The following is a 19,485-nucleotide window of genomic DNA, read 5'->3' as shown; positions in this document are numbered from 1 at the left end:
GATTTGCTCAATTTGCTTACCAGCTTATGACTAAACATTCTAAATAAATGACTAAACTCAATCGTCATCGTCATCGTCGATGTGCACTTATGTAACTAAAACTAATCAATTATGTATTATGTGTGTCTGTGCATGCAGTTTCTGATTGTTAGATGTGATCTTCGATAAATGTAGATGATTTAGGGTAAAATTACATTTTAATTCATAATTCTATACAATTCCTAATATTGTGGTATTATTATTTTTGCACATATTTAATTTGTGTATCTTTTTATAAACAATTCATTAATTTAGTTGATTAGCGGTTTACGTATCTACTACTTCCAAAAATAATGAGTGAAAAAATCATCAAAATTTTGGAGTCGTTTTACAGGCGCTCTTCTTTTAGTATAGCTGGTATTTTTGTTTTCTTGTAAGCTTTTCATTAATTTTTGTATGTTTGGTGATTTTGCCCGCAAACAAGTTTGTGCTTAGCACCAAAAGTTGTAATTTGTTTTTGTAAATGTCTCGTCTATAGTCGGTCTATACATTAAGTTGTCAATAGCGCTATGTTGATTTCCTTAACCATCTTAACTCGATGCAGCATTCGCTGTAGGGCATCCTGGCTAAGCGCCTGTGTGGAGTACCAAACGGGCGAATCGGGCACACAAGATCTTTCTGGTTGCAAGTAGAAAACATCGTTGCGCGTCTTTACACTTTCCGGACTGCAAATAAAAATGGAAAATATAAGTTATATTTATAGTTATACAAAATATTTTTATCAATAAGAACAGACCATTTCGATAGATAGAATTCGTATAAACGCACAGGACAGCGCAGTGGATTCTCTTCGTTTTCTTGCTGTTCATAGACCTTTTTCTTGCGCGGATTGGCATCTGTTTTAAAAAGTTCAAAATATATTAGTAAAATCATTCAACAAGTTTTGATGCCAATAGCTCTTACCCAGACCCGCCTGCGGTGGATAGAAGCGTAGCAAGACGTTCCGCGTGCCGGGAACTTTGGAGTTCTGCGATGAGCGTTTCCAATGCTTCATAATGTGCGAGAAAGATAATTGCATGTGCTCCTCAACGGTCTGCAATATGAACATACATTAATAATATGAAATTCTAAGCAAAAAGGTAGACAAGCTTACAGTTAAATTGAAATGCTTGGTATTGAAGAACATGAGCGTGCTGAGCAGCACATGAGGTGAATGGGCACCAAGCTGTTTGCATTCCCACAAATGCTCCTCCTCGACGCGCGTCACAATGTATTCTATATTTTAAAGAAGACAAGGATTAGTAACATTTACATGCAAGAAAAGCAAGCACACAGCTTACGTGAATCATTGTAGAGTACAGAAAACTTTCGCGCCACTTCGTCCAAACACTCCGTAAAGCGCTCATAATATGGATCATAGAAGATGTTATCAATGCGACCATTTACATACAGATATTGTTGAATGCCTGCCAAAGAGAAGAAAGAAGAATTTATTACTAACACTATCTCAACTTACAGCTCAATGCAAAACCTACCCAGCACAAGATAATATATGGTATCGGGTGCATACTCGGTGCCATTGGGTTTGCGCACCTCCTTAACAAACAGGCAGAGCGAATAATTTAACTCGTCAGCTGTCATTTGCAGCAGCTCCGTTTTAAACGGACGACGACGCATCGAACTCTTCTCAATGTCCGCATTCTTGGTCATCACCCACTGCTTCCAGGCATTTACACCGAACGTGTACTTGAGGAACATTTGTGCGTCGGGCTTCTCCTGCGGCTGTTGCGCTTGCTGTGACTGTTGCTGCAGCGCCGAGTGATCCATTTCGCTACCCCGTTGTCGCTTCACGGGCGACCGACTGTTCCTTGATGGGGAATCCATAACAGCAATGTTGCCACCACCTCGTTTACGACCACGCGGTGAACTAAAGCAAATGTAATTCAATTAATTAAAAGGAACTTTGTTAAGTAATGCCAACAAACTCACCGTTGCGTCGCATCCAGCATGTGATGTTGCTGGTCCAGATGATGCACACCCATTTGGCCCATATCATGACCCATTGGCGATTGATTTGATATCGTGTTGGTCGTCATTGTTGACTCCAGATCCACTGTTGTGGTCTGATGATGATTATCATAGTCGCCGGTTGCCATTTTAAGCGCGATTTGCAGCATATCATCACCATAGGGATTATGACTGGCCGCACTTACGTCAACCACTTGTTGCTGCTGTTGTTGTTGCTGCTGCTGCTGCTGTTGCTCCAAACTGTTTTGATATTGCATCGTCACTAGACCTGGATCCGGTTTAATTTCATTGTCCGAATCGGAATCTGAATCATGTTTCTCCTCCGCCACCATTTCGGCCATCATCAGGAGCTCAGCTTCCAACGGATCCTCAGGCATTTTATCCTGTATCTTTTTAATCTCTTTCAATATGCCCTGGGAGGTGTTGCGTGTTGTTGGTATAAAGATGGGCACCGGTATTGGCAGCGGAATGGGCACGGGCACCGGGAACGGTGCCGAATACATGTACATCGGTTGTGGAACAAATATAGGCACCGGCACCGGTATCAGCACCTTGTTTGAATAATCCTTTTCCGTTTGTGTTGCGCAATCGCGCACGGACGGCGTGCACTGCTCCCCTTGGGAGACGGTCATCGGTTTGCAGCTGATGTTCACATTGCGCACAGCCTTCGGATATGGCGGCACCGTAATGATCTTGGTTTCTGTGATGGCCGGCGGGTTGAACTCGTTGCTGCTCGGTACGCTGCTGCTCATGAGCATGCGTGGAGGCGATGGTGAACGAGCAACGCTATAATCCACGTGCTTACGCGGTCGTCCTCGTCCGCGTACCTCGCCGGTGGCCACTGTGGATGTAGCGGGCGATGCCATGCTGCTCATTGCCAGTGGCGGCGGCGAATCCGGCTTACGTCCACGTTTACGGCGTACTGTCACACTGCCAATGCGCGCTTCCGTTTCGCCGCTGGCCAAAGATTGCACCGTCGAAATGACGGGTACAACGGTGCCGCCGGCTGTCTTCTTTCCAGCCGTGGCATTATTCTTAACACCGGACTGCAAATAGATGAGACATAGATTTTAATATTTGTTAGATTAATTCGGTTCATGCGCGAAAAACCGCCATAACTTACAAGGAAATTGAAAAGTTATTGTTTGTTAACTTACCGGTTGTGCTAATTTTAATTTGACACGCTTAGGCAATCCAGTGGGAAACGGTGCTGCATTCTTATTGCTGGCACGTGATGGCGACGACTGTTGCTGCGATGACTTGCTCGCTGACGTCGATGGCAAATCGCTGTCTAGCGTCAAAGGAGCGCGCGCAAATTGATTTTGAAACTGCATCACACACTGATATGTACAAAAATTGCGCATCGATGCATCCGACATGGTCAAGTGATACTGTGGAGTGCTCGCGTTGCTGCAATTGTCGCACTTGGTGACGGCTCGTGCCGAAATGTTGCAACTGACGCCATGCATGGTGAGGCAATTGATTGAGCAGGTGAGTGTTTCCACATCTCCTTGCACCTTATAGATCATATCGAAATTGTACTTTTTCACCTTGCACCATTGACACGACACAATATGTCGATTCACAATAATGTACACGTTAATACAGATCCGGGAGCAGAACATTTTCGGCGAATGCCTATCGGTGTTGTAGATAGTGTATGCATCGGCGGTTTTGCGTTCAAAGTATTTGCAGCACATGGCGCAGGGATCCGCATTCACGTTGCTGACAAATTTGAACGCCGAGAAGCAGGGATTCGAGCAGAAATAATGCTCCTTATCGTCCAGCAACATTTCCACGCGCACCGGTTTTTCATTGTTGCAAACACCGCACATTTCGTTGCGCAGTTTCTTGCGCGGATTGCACATATTGTCGTAACGTCTTAGGCAGGCTTGCGAACAGAAGTCTTTGAACTGATCCTTATCGCCCACAGGCGCTAAGAAACCCTCCTGGCCGCTGCTAATGTCCTTCTGGCAACACGAGCACGTCTTCAGGCCCTTCTTGTAGGTGTTGAGACATGCGGCACAGCAAAATTGTCGCACCTCGAAGCCAAAGCGAACACAGTATTTGCCAAGCGCTATGGAGCTCACCTCCTGCTTGCAGGTCTCACAGTTGCCGCCAAAGGAACGCTGATAGCTGCCCAAACAGATCTCATTGCAAAAGTCCATCGTCTCCCAGATCAGTTGCTTCTCGCTCACATTGATTTCTTGCTCACAGTCGGCGCAACGACGTCTAAAGCTTTCAATGCGATCGAGACGCGCCGCCTCGGCTTCGGCATTGGTGCGTGCCACTACATTGGAGGATTCGGGTTTTTTGCTGGGCGAACGTATCGTAGTTGCGCCAATATTTCGTACACGTATCGAGTGACGCTTCAGTTTGAATTTATCCGGCTCCTCGGCATTCAACAGATTGTAGCAATCATCGTTGCATATGTAAAACGTGTCCTGGTCCTGGCGCAAAAAGTATTTGCAATTCTTTTGCTCTTTGCACTGCAGGCAATCATTAAGTTTGCCTGTCGTCGTCGTCTCCGATTCATCAGCCGCCGCCGGAGTCTCCTCGTCAGCTGCGTCGGTGGCTGGTTCATCATCGTCGCCGCGTACTTCTTGCTGACTGCTGACCTCCTCGACCAGAAACTTTTTGCGCCGCAAAAAGTATTTGCCCGGCTGATCGGCCAACAAAGCATCACAGCAAGCCTGATCACACAGATACTCAAAGCTTCCTGCTGCTGCTGTTCCATCCGCCGCTTCTTCGTTGTCCGCATCCGCCTCCTCGTTAGCCGTTACTTCTGAATTTTTGAAGCGGTAACCGCAGCTTTTCTCGGCATCACATTGTCGACACTTGTGAGTGCTTGCAACAATCCAGCTGATGATGATTTTGGCTGCACCGCCTGCTTCGCCAGCAGCCGCACTGGATGCCTCCTCGGCCGTTGGCTCATCCGCATCCGGAGCATCGGCCTCTGGCGCATCTTCGTCATTAGCCTCGGCATCCGCTGAAATGTTATTGATTAGTTAATTGCTTCTTATTGTCTTTGTTAATTATATATTTAACGATTTAATGCCCACCTTTGGCATCTTCTGAGGCTGACACACTTCCTCCAGCTGACTTATCAGCTTGAGCAGCTGCTGCCCAGTTGAAAGGAGAGAAACTTAGCTTAGCTTACGGCTTAAACTATTAAGTTAATTAAAAAGGGCGTTTTACCATTTGGCGTTCTTGGCACTTCGTCCGACGTCGAAGCATTCGCTTCGCCTGCTCCATCCTCCTTTTCATTGTGTTCGTCGGCTGCTTCGTCTGTCTCAGCAACGGGGGATTTGGAAGAGGCTGCTGCTGCTGCTTGTGTTTGTTCAGCGGCTTCTTCTTCTTCGGCCGCCTTTTCGGCATTCTCACGTGCCTGCTCCTTTTCGGCCTCAGTTACTTCCGTCTCCGGATCGTCGGGTATGAGACAAACATCCGACTCCTCGGGCTCCAACACATTTTCCACAGTATCTAAAAGATAAGGAATTAGAGCAAATTTCCTTTGAATATTAAGAGTTTTTTTAAAACTCACCATCTCCATGCTCTGCCTCTGCAGCATCTTCCAACTGTTCTGCTTCAGCTTCGCCAGAATCATCTAACTGCTCGGCCTCTGCAGCATCGTCCAGCTGATCTGCATCGCCTTCAGCATCAGCTCGCTCATCGTCCTCCTGTGCTGCACTAGTTTCAGCCGAAGCGTCTTGCTCCTGCTCCTCTATTCTATCTACTTCATCTCTGCCCTCTGAGGGCGCATTTGATTCATCAATGGCTTTGCCAGCATCTCCTTCGTCTTCTTGCCGAGAATCGTTGCCTTCTGAGCGCATTTCCACATCGTCTGCCTGCTCATCGTCTGCGGCTTTGGCTGGCGCCGTCGCCTCACTCTCAGCTTCAGCGTCGTCCACGTCCATGGCCTCAATTGAGGTGGACGGTGCACCATCAACGGCATCATTATCACCAGCATCCTCCTCATCTCCTTCGACGCTCTCGAGGGCGTCACGTTGTTGCAGCGAATCGGCATCACCGCTGGCATCGAGATTGCAGTGCTCCTCCGGCTCTTCTTCTGTTGCAGCCTGAGGCTCCTCTTCATCTAAGCCTTCTGGATTAGTTGCAGCGGGCTCTGTGTCCGCATCCTGCTGCTGTTCCTTGTCTTCACCATCATTTGCGACCGTATCTGTTTTGCCCTGCGATTGGCTCTCATCCATGTCCAAAGAACCTTCGGAGATTTGATCAAAATCCTCGTCCACTTGGCCACTTGATGTCTCTGCAGGCTTTTCAACGTTAGTCGCATCAGCAGTCTGATTGTCAATGGTTGTGTCTTCTTCGGCTGGCGGGGATGTTGGAGTGTCTTGCACAGTTGTTGTGGCTTTCTCTTGTTCCTCATCCAATTTTGAGGTTTCAGATTCGGGCCTTGCACTGGAGTCAGCACCAAAGGAATCGGAACTAGATATTTCCTCCATTTGGAACTATTTGATTTGAAACACTGGGCGGCTTTGTATTTATACCGGCAGAAATCGAATCATTAACTGCAAGTGAAAAGAATTAAGTTTACATTTTGTTTCAATTTAAATTTATAGTGTAAGTGCTGCATATGCTTGTATATATGTGTGTTGATGTTAGCTCCCCTCCAATTGTCGTTTCGCGCGCATTTCACCCCCACTGTCTATCGACAGACTTGAGACGACCGATAAATATCGAACGACCTGCGAGGGCCTCACACCACACCGTTTAAAGTGTGTACAAAACGTCACAAACACACAGACATACACATACACACACGCATAGTGATGTGGTGTACAGTGCACAAGAAAACAAAACATGCGCCAAAAAAATAATATTTCTTTTAAAATGCATTAAAAGCACGACTCAAACTATTTGTAACATTAATACAATTGCAATTACTTTATGTCTGCTGCACAGTGGGAAGCGTAGCTGGTTTCTGGCGATTGCGCCGTTTTAATAAATCTGTCTAAGAGATCCGACGTCGGCAACGAAAATCTAGGAACCATTAACTGCCTTTCATTGCAAATACAAACGAATAAACTCTTTTCGCGGTTATATTGTGAGGGATCAATTTTTTTCCAAGTGTTTACACGATTTGCAATTCGCAATTTGCAATTTATATTTTTCAAGCACTGTAACACTGTAACACCCGGAAAAATGCTGTACAAAAACCACAAGTTGAGGTCCACACAGGGATGGCTAAATTTATCGATAGTCGCAATTTCATATTCAATTTACCACCACAAGTCATTGCAGTTGCATAAATCGAATGTTTGCAAATCTAAAGACAAACAAATTTGCAGAATCATGTATTACATTCTTTAGCATGTACAGTTTGCGCTTTATGCTTTTGATATTATGCTTAATAAGCCGTCGCGTTTTTTTTTTATTTAAAACTAAAGGTTTACAGAGACTTGTAAATTATCGATATATTATGATAGCTAAAAATTAATTTTTAGCTGTGTACACACTGAAAATAAGGCTGTTAAGGGAGCGTACACTATATGTATATAAATATGTATTCTTTACTGCATAATGCAGATGCATTTATGTTAAATAATTGTAAAGCTGCAGTTTGCAGCCATAATTTGGCTTTTTCTTCTATCATCTCTTTGATGATTTGTTTATAGAAAAAATAAAATAAATCACAAATTTTTAAAAAATTACAGTTACTAACATTTTAACAAAAATCCTGTAAAGAGTAACATTATGTATTATGGTAGCAAAGAGAGGAATTGAATTAATTAACAAATTCTTTGTGAATTTTATTGGTTTTAATCGAAAAGTGTTATTTCTTTTTATTTTATATGAATAATGCCATCAGCGTCAAGGAGCACATCTGGAAAGTACTGGCAAATCTTAGAAAAGTGGGGAAACTGTTTGGTATTTTTAAAGTTTAGATCATTTTCGCGCTGATATTTCTGCAGTAATTGAATTAACTCCCCTGTTGCTAACGTCTGTTAAACAAACATTTATAACGTTTGGTATAAAATAGGAAATGTTGTTTACATACCTCGGTGACCTTCCAGTGTTGGACGAGATAATTGAAAGCATAAATTTGAAGTTTCATAATGCTTTGATGACCTTTCAACTGCGCTGTTTGTTCCAATATTTTCTAAAGATTTTATTCTGTATTACAAACTGTTATTTAGTATACTATACTCACGGCTAAGCAAGCACTTTCCAGATCGAGCATATTGTGCTGGAAGGCCAAATTGAAGGCGGGAATTATATCATCCAACGGCCAATCCACATTCTTGAGCTGTTTGGAGAAAGTGATTAGCAACTCTGGCATATCGTAGGCAGTGGACAGTATGTATATATCCCCAATGATCCGCAGATCAGCTTGCGACGATGATATCTCAAAGGTGTAAATATATTCTAAGAATATTTCGACACTTTCCGGCGAAACGCCATTGATCTGCAGCACTCCATTCCACTGTTTGTTCTTTAAAATGTCTTGTTCCAGTTTCTCGGAGGCTGTGGCTAAAAAGATGCGATGACATGGAAATTTCTTATAGCAAACATTTCCACCCTGCTGTAGATCTGCATTTTGAGGCACATGAACTTCGCAGTCCGCATCGATTCCACTGCGAAAATATTCCAAACGACGCTGCCTAGTGGAAACCCGCTCGACACTTGTTCGCTTGGACGTAGGAGCTGTGGGAGTTTTGTTAGGTGTCGGACTTTTTGACGAACTCTGCACTTCTGCCTTTGGTGATGTTGAACCTGAAACTGCTGCCGATTCATTATTACTTTTTGGAATGGAATTTCTTTGAATCGGATTTATTTCCTCTTGTGGTTTTTCATCTAAACTTATTGAGGGGCGTATGCTTTGTGGTTCAGACCTTATTGGACTTTTGGGGAAAGTTTCATCCTGTTTAGGCGATTGTGCAGGCTTTGGAGAATTTGGGGCGGAATCCTTACTGCCTCTTCTGGAATCCGACATGATAACTAACAATTTAAACAGTTTTGACGGATTTGAATTGTTTTCTCATTACAAAAAAGCTATTGCTAACTGAGACCATGAGATACTCTACAACAAAAATGGTGTACATAGTGGATACCAATGTAAATGTTACATACGGTTATCGTGAGTTTTGTTCGAGCAAAAAGTAAAAAAAAGAATATCAAATTCAAGCACAAAAGTACCGAATGTGACCAGAGTATATGAAGAATCTGCAGTTGCATTTGATTTTACATATTATACATACTAAAATTGCTTCCAAAATAGCAGTTGCAAAGAAAATAAGGTCAATAAATTTGATTTATAATTAAAAAGCTTTAAAATGCTTATAAAAAGCAACAATAAATCAATATTATGTTGGATGAGCATTTTATTTTATATATTATATTTTAAATGAAAAAAAAACGAAAACAATAATATTTTTAGCTGTGAATATATAATTCCATGCCTATTTTTATTTATAAAATAATTAAATGGAACACATAGATATACTATATAATACATATGTATATAATGATGAAGAGAATTCTTCATTTAGTATTGAGGAAACCAGCTTTTATAATCTCTATTTTTAAGTCACTTAAAAATGAATATAATTTATTTATGTACAACACTTTATTTTTTGTAAATTTATTAATATTATTATTATTATTATTATTATTATTATTATTATTATTATTATTATTATTATTATTTACCTGGTAATTACTATGTAAAATAATATAATAACTAAAAGAAGGGAGTGCTAGCAACCAAGGCCATCGACTCGATAGTTAATTTATATGTTGTTTAATAATTTGTTATTAAATTTCTAGGAATTTAATTAGCAGTTTAACATTATTGTGAGTAGGTTAAGGTATGAAGAGAGGTTGCGTTTGGCCAAATAGGCGATCCTCGTGTTAATAAGTTGTGGGCAGGTATCTAAGATGTGTGGTAAATTTAAATGTTGGAATGTTAAATAAATTTAAGAAAAATTAACATTCTATTGAAGGGCGTTACTTGAAAATATATGGAGCGCAGTAATCGGATAAACAATAAATTGAAAGTGTCTGAAATTCTTATATTTACATATATTCCCACATATTGATAATGTATTGCAAGCTACGTCGCCTGGATCTGTTAAGGAAAGGTCAACTCTCGGACTGTGAGCTGCATGTTGCCTACGTGGACAGCTGCAAGAAGAGCTGCAGTCGCCAATTTCGCTGTCACAAGCAGATGCTCGCCTCAGCCTCCACAGAGTTCGAACGGCTGATCAACGATCCGGAGTTTGAACGAAACCAACGTGTAATCCTTGTTGAGGATGCCTCGCCAGATGCCTATGAAGCGTTGTTGCTCTACATTTACACCTATGAGATCTACAGCGCTATTACCGTGGAGATGTGCTGCGAACTTATCCATTTGGCCACCAAATACAATATACCCGACTTTATCGATAGCTACATTACCAAGCTGGCCGATCAAAACTGGCCCATTGGCACCGTGCTCAAGATCTTTCAGCTGGCCAACGAATTCAATCGTCCATCGATCATGGAATTAGTTGGCAAGAAGATTGCGCCCGTTGCCACCCAATTGCTCAATGACAATTCGTTTCTACGACTGAGTTTGCCTCAGCTGAAAGCACTGATGCTCATCCTCAAATCCCTGGGCAGCATTCCGGATAAACAATTGCTCTGCGCTCTGAAGAAGTATCAGAAATGCAATAATCTACACTATAGCAACATGGCATGCTTTCAAGAGTTTGTGGGCGTGGTGAATATCTTTGGACAGATGTTGTTTGAGGCAGATGGCACACTCTCTCTGGTTGACAAAGAGGCTCCTCCATTTGAGGAAGTGACAGATGGAGTTCGTGCTCCACCGCCATCGACAGTCGCATCGCAATCCGCTTCTGTGTTCAATGCGGAGGTCACTGCGGAGCTAGAAGATGAGAATGCAGAGCAAAAAAGTCCATGAGATGAATTATTTTTCATTTTATTGAGTGAACTCAAACGCAGAACGCATGTAGAGACATAATAAAGATATAGTTGGTAACACTAAATCGAATTTGCTTAAATCAATAATGTAGTACTATAAATAATAGATGAGATATTGTTTGTAGTTCAATATCAGTTGAAAGAAGATAACAATGTGTGTTTTTGTGTTTTGGGATAAGTCAACTAATCAAATTGGAGGACAACTGTAAACCTAATATATAAACATGCTGCATCATGCATTCTACGATATGCTAGCCACTCTCGACGGGAGCATCGTGACATCCCCATCTCGTGTGTGAGTTATGTTCATGCTGTGTCGCGGTTTAACGTTGAGAAAGTCATCGGCATCCAGTATGACATCGTCCTCGTCGGTTAACTCTTCCTCTTCGTCCTGTTTCATACTGTTAGGCGAAGATGCCGAATGATTGTCTAGCTCCGGCTTTGTGGCTTTGTTGTTTGGCAGTGGGAATCTGGCACGTTGAATATTGAGACCGCAGCGCATGGTCTTGAATTTGCAGGCGACCGCAATGCGCAGATTGACAATCAGCGAGAAGAGCTTCACAGTTGGGCCCACCTTCAGTTTGAAGTATGTGGCCAAATCGTTGCGTCCCATCATCAGCAACGCTCGACCATCGATCTCCTCATCGAACAGCTGCTGGGCAATGCTGGCGGACTTTAGCGCACGCTCCACAAACTCATACACATCCCAGGTGGTCCAGTACAATGGGTTGGTCTTCACTTGCGCCATATCAAACTCGCTGTTCTTCTGCCAAAGCTGATAGTTGCGTTGCATTTGTGGCCCGTAATCGGCCACAATTGGTTTGGCAATGGACAGAGTGAGTGAAGTCGCTGGGGCCGTTTCACGCTTGACCGTAAGTGGCTCCTTCTTCATCACCGGCTTCTGATCCTCACTCTTCATCTTAGGTTTAAACTCAACCGAATCCACACTGTGCCTAAGCTGTGATTTCTCCTGCTTCGTTTTTATCTTCTCGGCGGCAATGGGCTTTGTGTTTGTGCTCAGACGGGACAGCAGCAACGGTGATGACTCTTTCGGTTTGTTTGTTGAGTTGGCCTGTTTGATGTGCTCGGGCAGCACGCGAGGAGGCTTCACGGTCTTTGCGCGCCACTGACGCCAATTCTCTGGCGCATACGGACAGCAATCACGGAACGCGTGCACATTGAGATTGAAGCGTTTGGCATTGCCAAAGCCACGGCAGCCGTCGACATCGCAGGGCATGGCCGAGGGGCGTTGAAGGAAGCCCGGCGGCGTTTCCAGCTCATGCGAGGTGGTCTCACACCAGCCAATGGGATGCAAATCGGGACTATCGTCCTCCAGCCAAAAGTAATACTCCGTGGGCCAGCAATCCAGATGCAATTGGACGCGGTAACCCTTGCGGGTGATGACCGTCGCCGGACGTATGAGGCTGGGATTGCGTTGATCGACCACCTCGAGTTTCATGCGCGGCTGAAACTCCATGGGATCGCGTGGCGAGAACAGCTCCACAGGCGCTGCCACGCCGCCCACTTCGGCAATGTAATCGGCCCAGTTGAAGACTATATTCTGATAGTCTGGTGGCACAATCAGCTGTTGGCGTCCCTCGTGCCAACTGCATGGATGTATGTACGGTGAATTGACGTGCACCCAGAAATCGTAGCAATCATCCCAGCCATCGAAGTGAACGCGTATGCGTTCGTCCAATATATCCGCCACGGTGGCCACACAAATCTTGCCCGTATCATTGAGATCCTCAGCCTCCAGATGCATGCCCACTTGGAAGCCATTGATGCGTGTCTGCGTGGGGCCATTGAGATGTGTGAAGAGCGCTTTGGGCGCTGCCTTGGCATTGGTTTTCACCAGATAGCGATACCAGGTAAAACGATCAGGGCAATAGCCTTTGGGCGCTTGCAAAATATGCGAAGTTCGTTCGCACCAACCAGGTGGAAAGATGTCCATCGAATCGGCATTTACCCAAAAGTCGTACATGCTCGCATATCCATCGAAATTGAGCTTCAAGCGATAGCCACGCACCTCAACAATGGTGCAGACGCAGAACAGCGAACAGTTCTCGGGATCAATGGCCTCCAGTTTCATGCCGCGTTCAAAGCAATTGGGTGTGATGGGAAACGGATTGAGAAACAGATGTATAGGCGCTGCAGGTCCAGTACCCTTTGCTTTAAGATACTCGGTCCAGCGGAAGGGACGCTTAGCTGGCATCGTTTTGCGCTCACGCTTGCGATCGCGTTCACGTTCACGATCGCGTTGCTGTTGTTGCTGCTGCTTGAGTTGCTGTTGGTTGTGTTGCTGCTGCTGCTGTTGTTGTTGTTGTTGTTGTGGAGCATGACCATTGCTTAGTTTCGCTGCCTTGCTTTCGCTACCATTGCCTGGCGCACTGGGCAGGCGACGCTTGAATGCGCGTTTCACACAGCAAATGGAACAGAAACCTGTCAGGAAAAATACCAGAAATTAGTCTACAAATCAATTTGGCATATTAAGATAAACTTACGTGGAGCCAGGAAATCGGAGGCAGGACCATGACAATTGCAGCGCGAACACAAATACAATAAAGGATGCGAACTGGTTGTTGGACGCTTGGTGGTGCGATCGAAGAGCGCACGATCAAAGTAGTTGTATGGTGGCTGGCGTGGCTTACAACGCTCCGCCACCTGCAGCAAATTATAGCGATTGAGCGTGAAACGCATTGTGGAACTATCGAGCGTGCTCGGCTGCTGATCCTGCCATGTCAGCATGCCAAAGGTAAGCTGCATGTTACGTTTACAATCGCTCTTTTTATCGAATGGAACATCATCTGCTTGCGGCTGCTCCTGATTAAGCAGCCGGTTGATGGGCGTTAGTGTGATACTCCCAGTTGTTGTCGTCGATGATGATGATGACGATGATGAACCTATTGTTGATGTTGATGATGGTGCTGTTGATTTTTTGACTGCACAAGGTGGCGAGTTCTGTTCAACTTGTTCGGGGCAGTGCAGCGATTTCTCAAAGTCTTCTTTGGATACAGGCAACGTTTCTGCTTTCACTATGCTAATCTTGGCTAGCTGTTGTTCCTGTGGACGTTTCTCTGGTTGCTCTGCCTTAGCAGCTGGTGTTGCCGTTGCTGGCGGAAGTATGATCATCTCCAAGCTGCTGGTGCTGCCCGTCGTGTGGCTGCTCGCAATGCTGGCAATGCTGCTGCGACTTGCTGTCGAACTCTTTCTGGACGTTTGTGTCGATGGCGTGGTCAACAAGAGTTGTTGCTGCTGCTGTTGCTCCTGTTGCTGCTGCTGTTGCGGCAGTTTTTGTTCCTCTTCCTCATCATCATCGTCGTCTATGGTGATGGTTTCTATGGCAATTGGTTGCTCCACCACGTCCACTTCCTTGGACATAATGGCCACCGAGTGACGACGTTCGGTGGCATTGCTTTGCGTGTTTGCCGCCTGGACAGCTGCAACCATGTTGCCTGCCAAGGACTTGGAACGCTGCAGCTTATTGGGCGAAACTGCTGTTTGACAGCCGCTGGTGTTGCTGTTGCTGCTTGTTACAGTTACACTTGAGTTAGTAGCGGCCACCAATGGTGGCATCACCACGGCCAAAGTGTCACCTTGCATCTTTAGAAATTTGGCACCATTGAAATTAACCGTGGCTGGCAGCGTGCTAATCTTTAACTCTGGCAGCACAGCACTCGCTGTAGGATTCAGTGGCATGGACGTAGACAAGGGCGTCGGCATGGGCGTGGCCAGCGGCAAGGGCATGGGCGTGGGCATCGCAATAGTTGCGGATGCGACTGTGGGCTTGGGCGTTGTCTGCACGCTCTCCGTTGTCGGCTTGGCACTTGAATTGCTGTTGTTATTGTTAATCGTATTACTGTTGTTGTTGCTCTTCAGCGGCTTATTGAGAATAAGAGCTCCCGAGTTGGCCTGCGCTTGGACCTGGCCGAATTTGAAACGTATCTTCTCCACGGCTGCCTTGCTGAGTATGACGGGAGGATGCGACTTCAGTGGATTCGATGATATCAACGAAATTTGCGGCGTGGCAGCTGCTGCAAAATATAAAAAAAGAGTTCAAAATAACATTATACACCAATTAAATAAAGTGTAGCTAAACAAAAAAACATACATAAGAAGCTTAATACAAATACATTAAATAAGCATAATAAGTAAAATATAATATAGAATAATAAATATATAATATATGGGGCGAACAACTGTTAGAAAATACACAAATAACAAATATTTAACTACACTTTGCTTTCAGCATAAATTGTGAGCATAATATGTTATATAAACATAAATAAGAATAATGATTATCAAAAAACAACAACAACAGCACGCCGTACAAAACCGATAAAATGATTATTTATCATGAGTCATGATGGAGCAGCTTTTAAATTTAGCAGCATTTTTTATTAATTGCAAATTGTCCACAAAATTACAAGTTAAAAGTTATGTTATCCTCGCTTAATGTTTTTGGCACGTTTTTGTTTTTGATCTTTAAACAAATGTTAAGCACGTTGTTGTTGTTGTTGTTTTTTGGGGGGTAGCTGCAGCAGCTGCAAAAACCTGATCATCGATCGGTCAACGAGACTTTTCTGTTTTTTCTTCACTTTTTTTTTGCATACAACGTTGATAAACACAGCAACAAATTAAGTACGTCGTAAGTGAGTAAAGAAAAGAAAAAACAGTGACGACTTTTCCGACGCTGAGCAACAAACAAACAAACAAATAATTAAAAACGTGAGCTAAATAATATGCTCAAAAATAGCCACATGCAACTTTATATTTTTGTACTCAAAGTCACAACAACAGCAAAGTGAATTAACTAAATGTTTAAACACCAAAAAACACTCAATAATAATAATAATAATATGTATGTTAATGATAAAAGTAGTAAGGTAATAATATATAAACAGCACAAACACGCACACAGTGTACAAAAAAAAGAAAAAAACACTAAATAAACGAGAGAGACTCGGACTCGCAACACAGCGGCAACATCAAATCGAAACCGAGAAGAAACTGAAACTGAAACTACAATTGAAACTGAAATCGCAAGAAACCCGCAGAAGAAGCGAATAGAAATGACTATGTTATATATATATATATATGTATTATATATGTTTTATGATGCAGCGCTCAGAAAATACTAAAATCGCGATCAATTCGCAGGTACAAAATGCATTTTGCATTATATAATTAACATAGACAAGTTAAAGTACAAAAGTTTTACCTGATTTGTGGGTCGACGTCGTCAAGAGTGTCAGCGAAGTTGCTGCCGCGGCTGCTGTTGCTGCGACTCCTTTGCCACCATTTTGTTGTTGCTGTCCAGGAGCAGGTCGCAGCACTGACGACTGCTGTTGTTGAGTATTAGGATTAATATTGGAATTATTGCTGCAGCTGTTATTGTTATTATTTATGGCTGTCGCTTTGAGTGTTAAAATGGAGAGCAGCGAATTTGCAGCAATGGATTTGTTGCCATTTGTTGTTGCTGCCGCTGCCGATGTCGATATCGATGGCGACGTTGAAGTTGCCATCAGTTGAATAACTGGTGTGGCATTCAACTGCTTCTGCAGCAGTTTGCCTTTGTTCAAGTTACTATTATTAATATTATGATTGTTGTTATTTGATGCATGATTGTAACTGCTAATTGTTATGTTGCAAGGTTTGCTGGGCATGCTGGCAATGGGCAAATAACGTTGTTGTTGTTGTTGCTCCTCTTGTCCTGCCATTGTTGTTGTAGTTGTTGTAGAATTTCCCGGTTTCATGGTGATGGACAAATCCCTCTTGATTTGTGCTTGACTTGCAACGCCTGCGTTGTTGGCGGGCAACATGTTGTTGGTTAATTAGCCTCTGCTTCTCGGCAGTTGAAGACAGCAGTTTAAATGTGGCGTCGGTTTGTTTCTTTCCCGTTTAGCTGTTTGTCGTGCAATAAAATTGGTTGCAGTTCAATTTATACGTTGCCGCACAAGTTTTGGCATTTTTGATCCCACACAATTCACGAGTGTTGCCCAGCACTTGGTATATTTTCTTTCTTCTCACTAATTTCACTTTATCTCACTGTTAAGTTATACAACCTTGACTTGACACAGTAACTTTTGTAATTAAGGAAAATTCGAATACGTTAAAGTTTATTACGTTATTTGGTTGTTAAAGTCTAAAAATGTTTGCTGTTATCATGCGTTAATTGTATTTTATGAATTCTTGGTATATTTTTTGTTGTTTTTTATTTGGTATTTCCAAAGAGAGTTGCCACAAACTTTTCACATAGCTTGGCAGCCCCGCGCCAATGCTCTTTGTTTGAAAATGTTTTTGCTTTAAATGGCGTTTAATTCACACTGCAAATATAAAATTTTATTTAAAACACACAAAATTGTTTCAGCTTGTAGAAATTAATAGTTATAATGGAAAAAAATGTATTGTCTTCATTGAACACGCCGTTAGTTTTCGCGCTTGTTTGATGCCAATGATTTGAGAAGAGGTTGGCAGCCCCGCGTTTGTATTGAATATTGATATCATTTTTAGGTACATTTATGTATGTATGATGTTGTGGGCTGGCATGCAGATTTTGTATATTTGCTTGGGAAACATTTCAAATATTTCTTAACTCCTAAATGGCAAGGGTTTCCCAAATATGCAATTACTATTTCAGGTAGAAGTGGATAACTCTTATTTATCGTTGTTACGTATGCTTTTCGCATTTGTGCGATGTCCCAATGTCATTTACTTACATACACATATCATTCTTATGCATATAAGTATGTACATAGCTTATCTGGGCTTTGGGTTTTATGCCCAAAAACACTATAATTAACTATTTTGCTAAACTCTACTAGATGAACTTAAACTAAACTAGAAACTTACATTTGATCTTAGAATTGAATGTGTTTACAGCTTCCACGAAAACAGGACCAGCGATTTGCACACTATGAGCTCGCAAAATAACTAAAATGAAAAAAGATAAATTTAAATACACAACAGCATTATAAGTATTTTAGTCTATAGATGATATATATCTAAAGTTATACCTGTTTAATTGTCAGTTTATTACGTTTTATTCAACTTGATGAGCATCGAATTTGTTTCGCACAAATTATGTCAACTGTTGATTTACCATTTCATATCATTGAAATGATTTTAACTTTATCAATCAGCTCTAAACTCGGCGTGTGTTACAATCACAACAAACTAACTTTAAATTGCTAATAATTCACAACCCGAAATATATTGAAAGTGTTGTGTGTGCAGTGCAACGTTAAAAATTACAATGACAAAAAGCATGCGTGTGTATTTTAATTCCCTCGATCGAATGCTGTTCACACTACAGGTGACAACTCTGCAACAACAGCAACAACTCTCTTGGGTCGGTTATTTTTAAAACTACGCATTGCAATCTAGCACTTTTAAGTTAACATCTAATGCAATTTTTAATAAACTAACTAGTTCTTTTCAATAACAGCCAGACACTTGAGTTGAAAACATTTGAATTCAACTATTTCAAGAGAAGCGAAAGTATGCAGAAATAACTAGTATAATACCGCAACATTTGCAATATATTCTCAATGATTAGAAACATTTATACATAAATTCCACAATTACCTTTTTTATATTTAAAATGTTTATCTCTTTTGGCAATGTAACTTTGTAAATGTTTAAATATGAAAACTTTAGCTTGCTTCTCGGTACACAAAACGACCAGGTGTTCTTCTTCTTCGAATCTAAATTGAATGCCAGTGTTGGAAAATTTCGAACGTCGGTTTGTGGTGTGCAACAACGTATTTTTTTTACCATAAAAGTGGTAGTTTTAGTTTTTCGTGTAAATTTTCATCAAAATAAAGCGACAATACTCAGCATAAATTGCATTTATTTCTGTGTATAAACAAATTTGTGAAATCATGTCCATCATACAAAACGATGACAACATCATGGCAATCGATGAGGATCCACAAGGTAAGCGTAAAATTCTAGAGAGGAGTTGGGTGCGTCCCAATGATGATGTTACTCTGTATATTTTATGCTTAATTTTTTGTCAGTTATAATTAATGACGATGAGCCATCAACGACTACGCGAAATATTCCCAATGGTCGTTCCATGGACTCGTTGCGCTCCTCATTCACCAATCGTAGCTCAACACCGGATTCATCGCACAATTCGCTGGATACAATTGATGTGGGTGCCGATGACCAGCTGGAGAAATCGCGCTTAATTACACAAGTATTGGAGCTTCAAAATACCCTGGATGATCTGTCGCAGCGTGTTGACTCGGTGAAGGATGAGAATCTGAAATTACGTTCCGAGAATCAAGTGTTGGGCCAGTACATTGAAAATCTTATGTCAGCCTCATCGGTGTTTCAATCCACCAGTCCGAGTGCATCGAAGAAGAAGTAAATGGGTGTTGGAGATCAACCCACACCCACGATTCACACACTCGAAATACAAATATGCCTTGTAATTTTTACATTAATGCTTGCAACAAAAAAGCGTAATTGGTGTTTTTTGCTAAACTGTCGAATTTGTGCACAATATTTTTATTACTAGTTAGA

The 19,485-nt window shown here is 42.3% G+C and overlaps 5 protein-coding genes across 10 annotated transcripts; 2 read left to right on the top strand and 3 right to left on the bottom strand.

Moving 5' to 3' along the window:
• Positions 1–364: 364 nt before the first annotated feature.
• Positions 365–8,114, bottom strand: LOC117576582 (zinc finger MYM-type protein 4). 4 transcript variants are annotated; one of them, XM_034261463.2, is made up of 12 exons: positions 8,030–8,114; positions 5,552–6,539; positions 5,206–5,490; positions 5,070–5,129; positions 3,165–4,996; positions 1,969–3,053; positions 1,515–1,906; positions 1,320–1,445; positions 1,133–1,254; positions 943–1,072; positions 776–875; positions 365–704 (listed from the first exon to the last, which is right to left on the bottom strand). In XM_034261463.2, the coding sequence occupies exons 2-12, from the start codon at positions 6,471–6,473 to the stop codon at positions 530–532; spliced, it is 5,229 nt and encodes a 1,742-aa protein (XP_034117354.1). In that variant the 5' UTR covers positions 6,474–6,539; positions 8,030–8,114; the 3' UTR covers positions 365–529. The 4 variants fall into 4 exon arrangements, with proteins under 4 accessions (XP_034117354.1, XP_034117353.1, XP_034117355.1 ...); XM_034261462.2 differs by lacking the exon at positions 8,030–8,114 and adding an exon at positions 6,916–7,193; XM_034261464.2 differs by lacking the exon at positions 8,030–8,114 and adding an exon at positions 6,916–7,193 and having other exon boundaries at positions 5,070–5,126.
• LOC117574410 (uncharacterized) lies at positions 7,757–9,019 on the bottom strand. The gene is made up of 3 exons (XM_034258247.2): positions 8,183–9,019; positions 8,030–8,131; positions 7,757–7,973 (listed from the first exon to the last, which is right to left on the bottom strand). The coding sequence occupies exons 1-3, from the start codon at positions 8,963–8,965 to the stop codon at positions 7,815–7,817; spliced, it is 1,044 nt and encodes a 347-aa protein (XP_034114138.1). The 5' UTR covers positions 8,966–9,019; the 3' UTR covers positions 7,757–7,814.
• Positions 9,020–10,000: 981 nt separating this feature from the next.
• LOC117576710 (kelch-like protein 40) lies at positions 10,001–11,018 on the top strand. Its single transcript, XM_034261729.2, has one exon. It carries the CDS (start codon positions 10,073–10,075, stop codon positions 10,931–10,933), a length of 861 nt encoding a protein of 286 aa, XP_034117620.1. The 5' UTR covers positions 10,001–10,072; the 3' UTR covers positions 10,934–11,018.
• LOC117576708 (uncharacterized) lies at positions 10,951–18,640 on the bottom strand. Of its 3 annotated transcripts, none has more exons than XM_034261724.2 (5): positions 17,970–18,196; positions 17,806–17,886; positions 16,175–17,279; positions 13,458–14,984; positions 10,951–13,395 (listed from the first exon to the last, which is right to left on the bottom strand). In XM_034261724.2, exons 3-5 carry the CDS (start codon positions 16,773–16,775, stop codon positions 11,195–11,197), a joined length of 4,329 nt encoding a protein of 1,442 aa, XP_034117615.1. In that variant the 5' UTR covers positions 16,776–17,279; positions 17,806–17,886; positions 17,970–18,196; the 3' UTR covers positions 10,951–11,194. The 3 variants fall into 3 exon arrangements, with proteins under 3 accessions (XP_034117615.1, XP_051863068.1, XP_034117614.1); XM_052007108.1 differs by lacking the exon at positions 17,970–18,196 and adding an exon at positions 18,541–18,640 and having other exon boundaries at positions 10,952–13,395; positions 13,458–14,987; XM_034261723.2 differs by having other exon boundaries at positions 10,952–13,395; positions 13,458–14,987.
• A 108-nt stretch (positions 18,641–18,748) lies between these two features.
• LOC117576713 (short coiled-coil protein) lies at positions 18,749–19,454 on the top strand. The gene is made up of 2 exons (XM_034261731.2): positions 18,749–18,891; positions 18,975–19,454. Exons 1-2 carry the CDS (start codon positions 18,837–18,839, stop codon positions 19,328–19,330), a joined length of 411 nt encoding a protein of 136 aa, XP_034117622.1. The 5' UTR covers positions 18,749–18,836; the 3' UTR covers positions 19,331–19,454.
• The last annotated feature ends 31 nt before the right edge of the window (positions 19,455–19,485 follow it).

The sequence above is a fragment of the Drosophila albomicans genome, chromosome 2R (assembly GCF_009650485.2).
Source record: "Drosophila albomicans strain 15112-1751.03 chromosome 2R, ASM965048v2, whole genome shotgun sequence".
NCBI classification, from domain to species: domain Eukaryota; kingdom Metazoa; phylum Arthropoda; class Insecta; order Diptera; family Drosophilidae; genus Drosophila; species Drosophila albomicans.
Note: the sequence above shows the minus strand (reverse complement) of the source record. Positions and strands in the feature narration are given on the sequence as shown.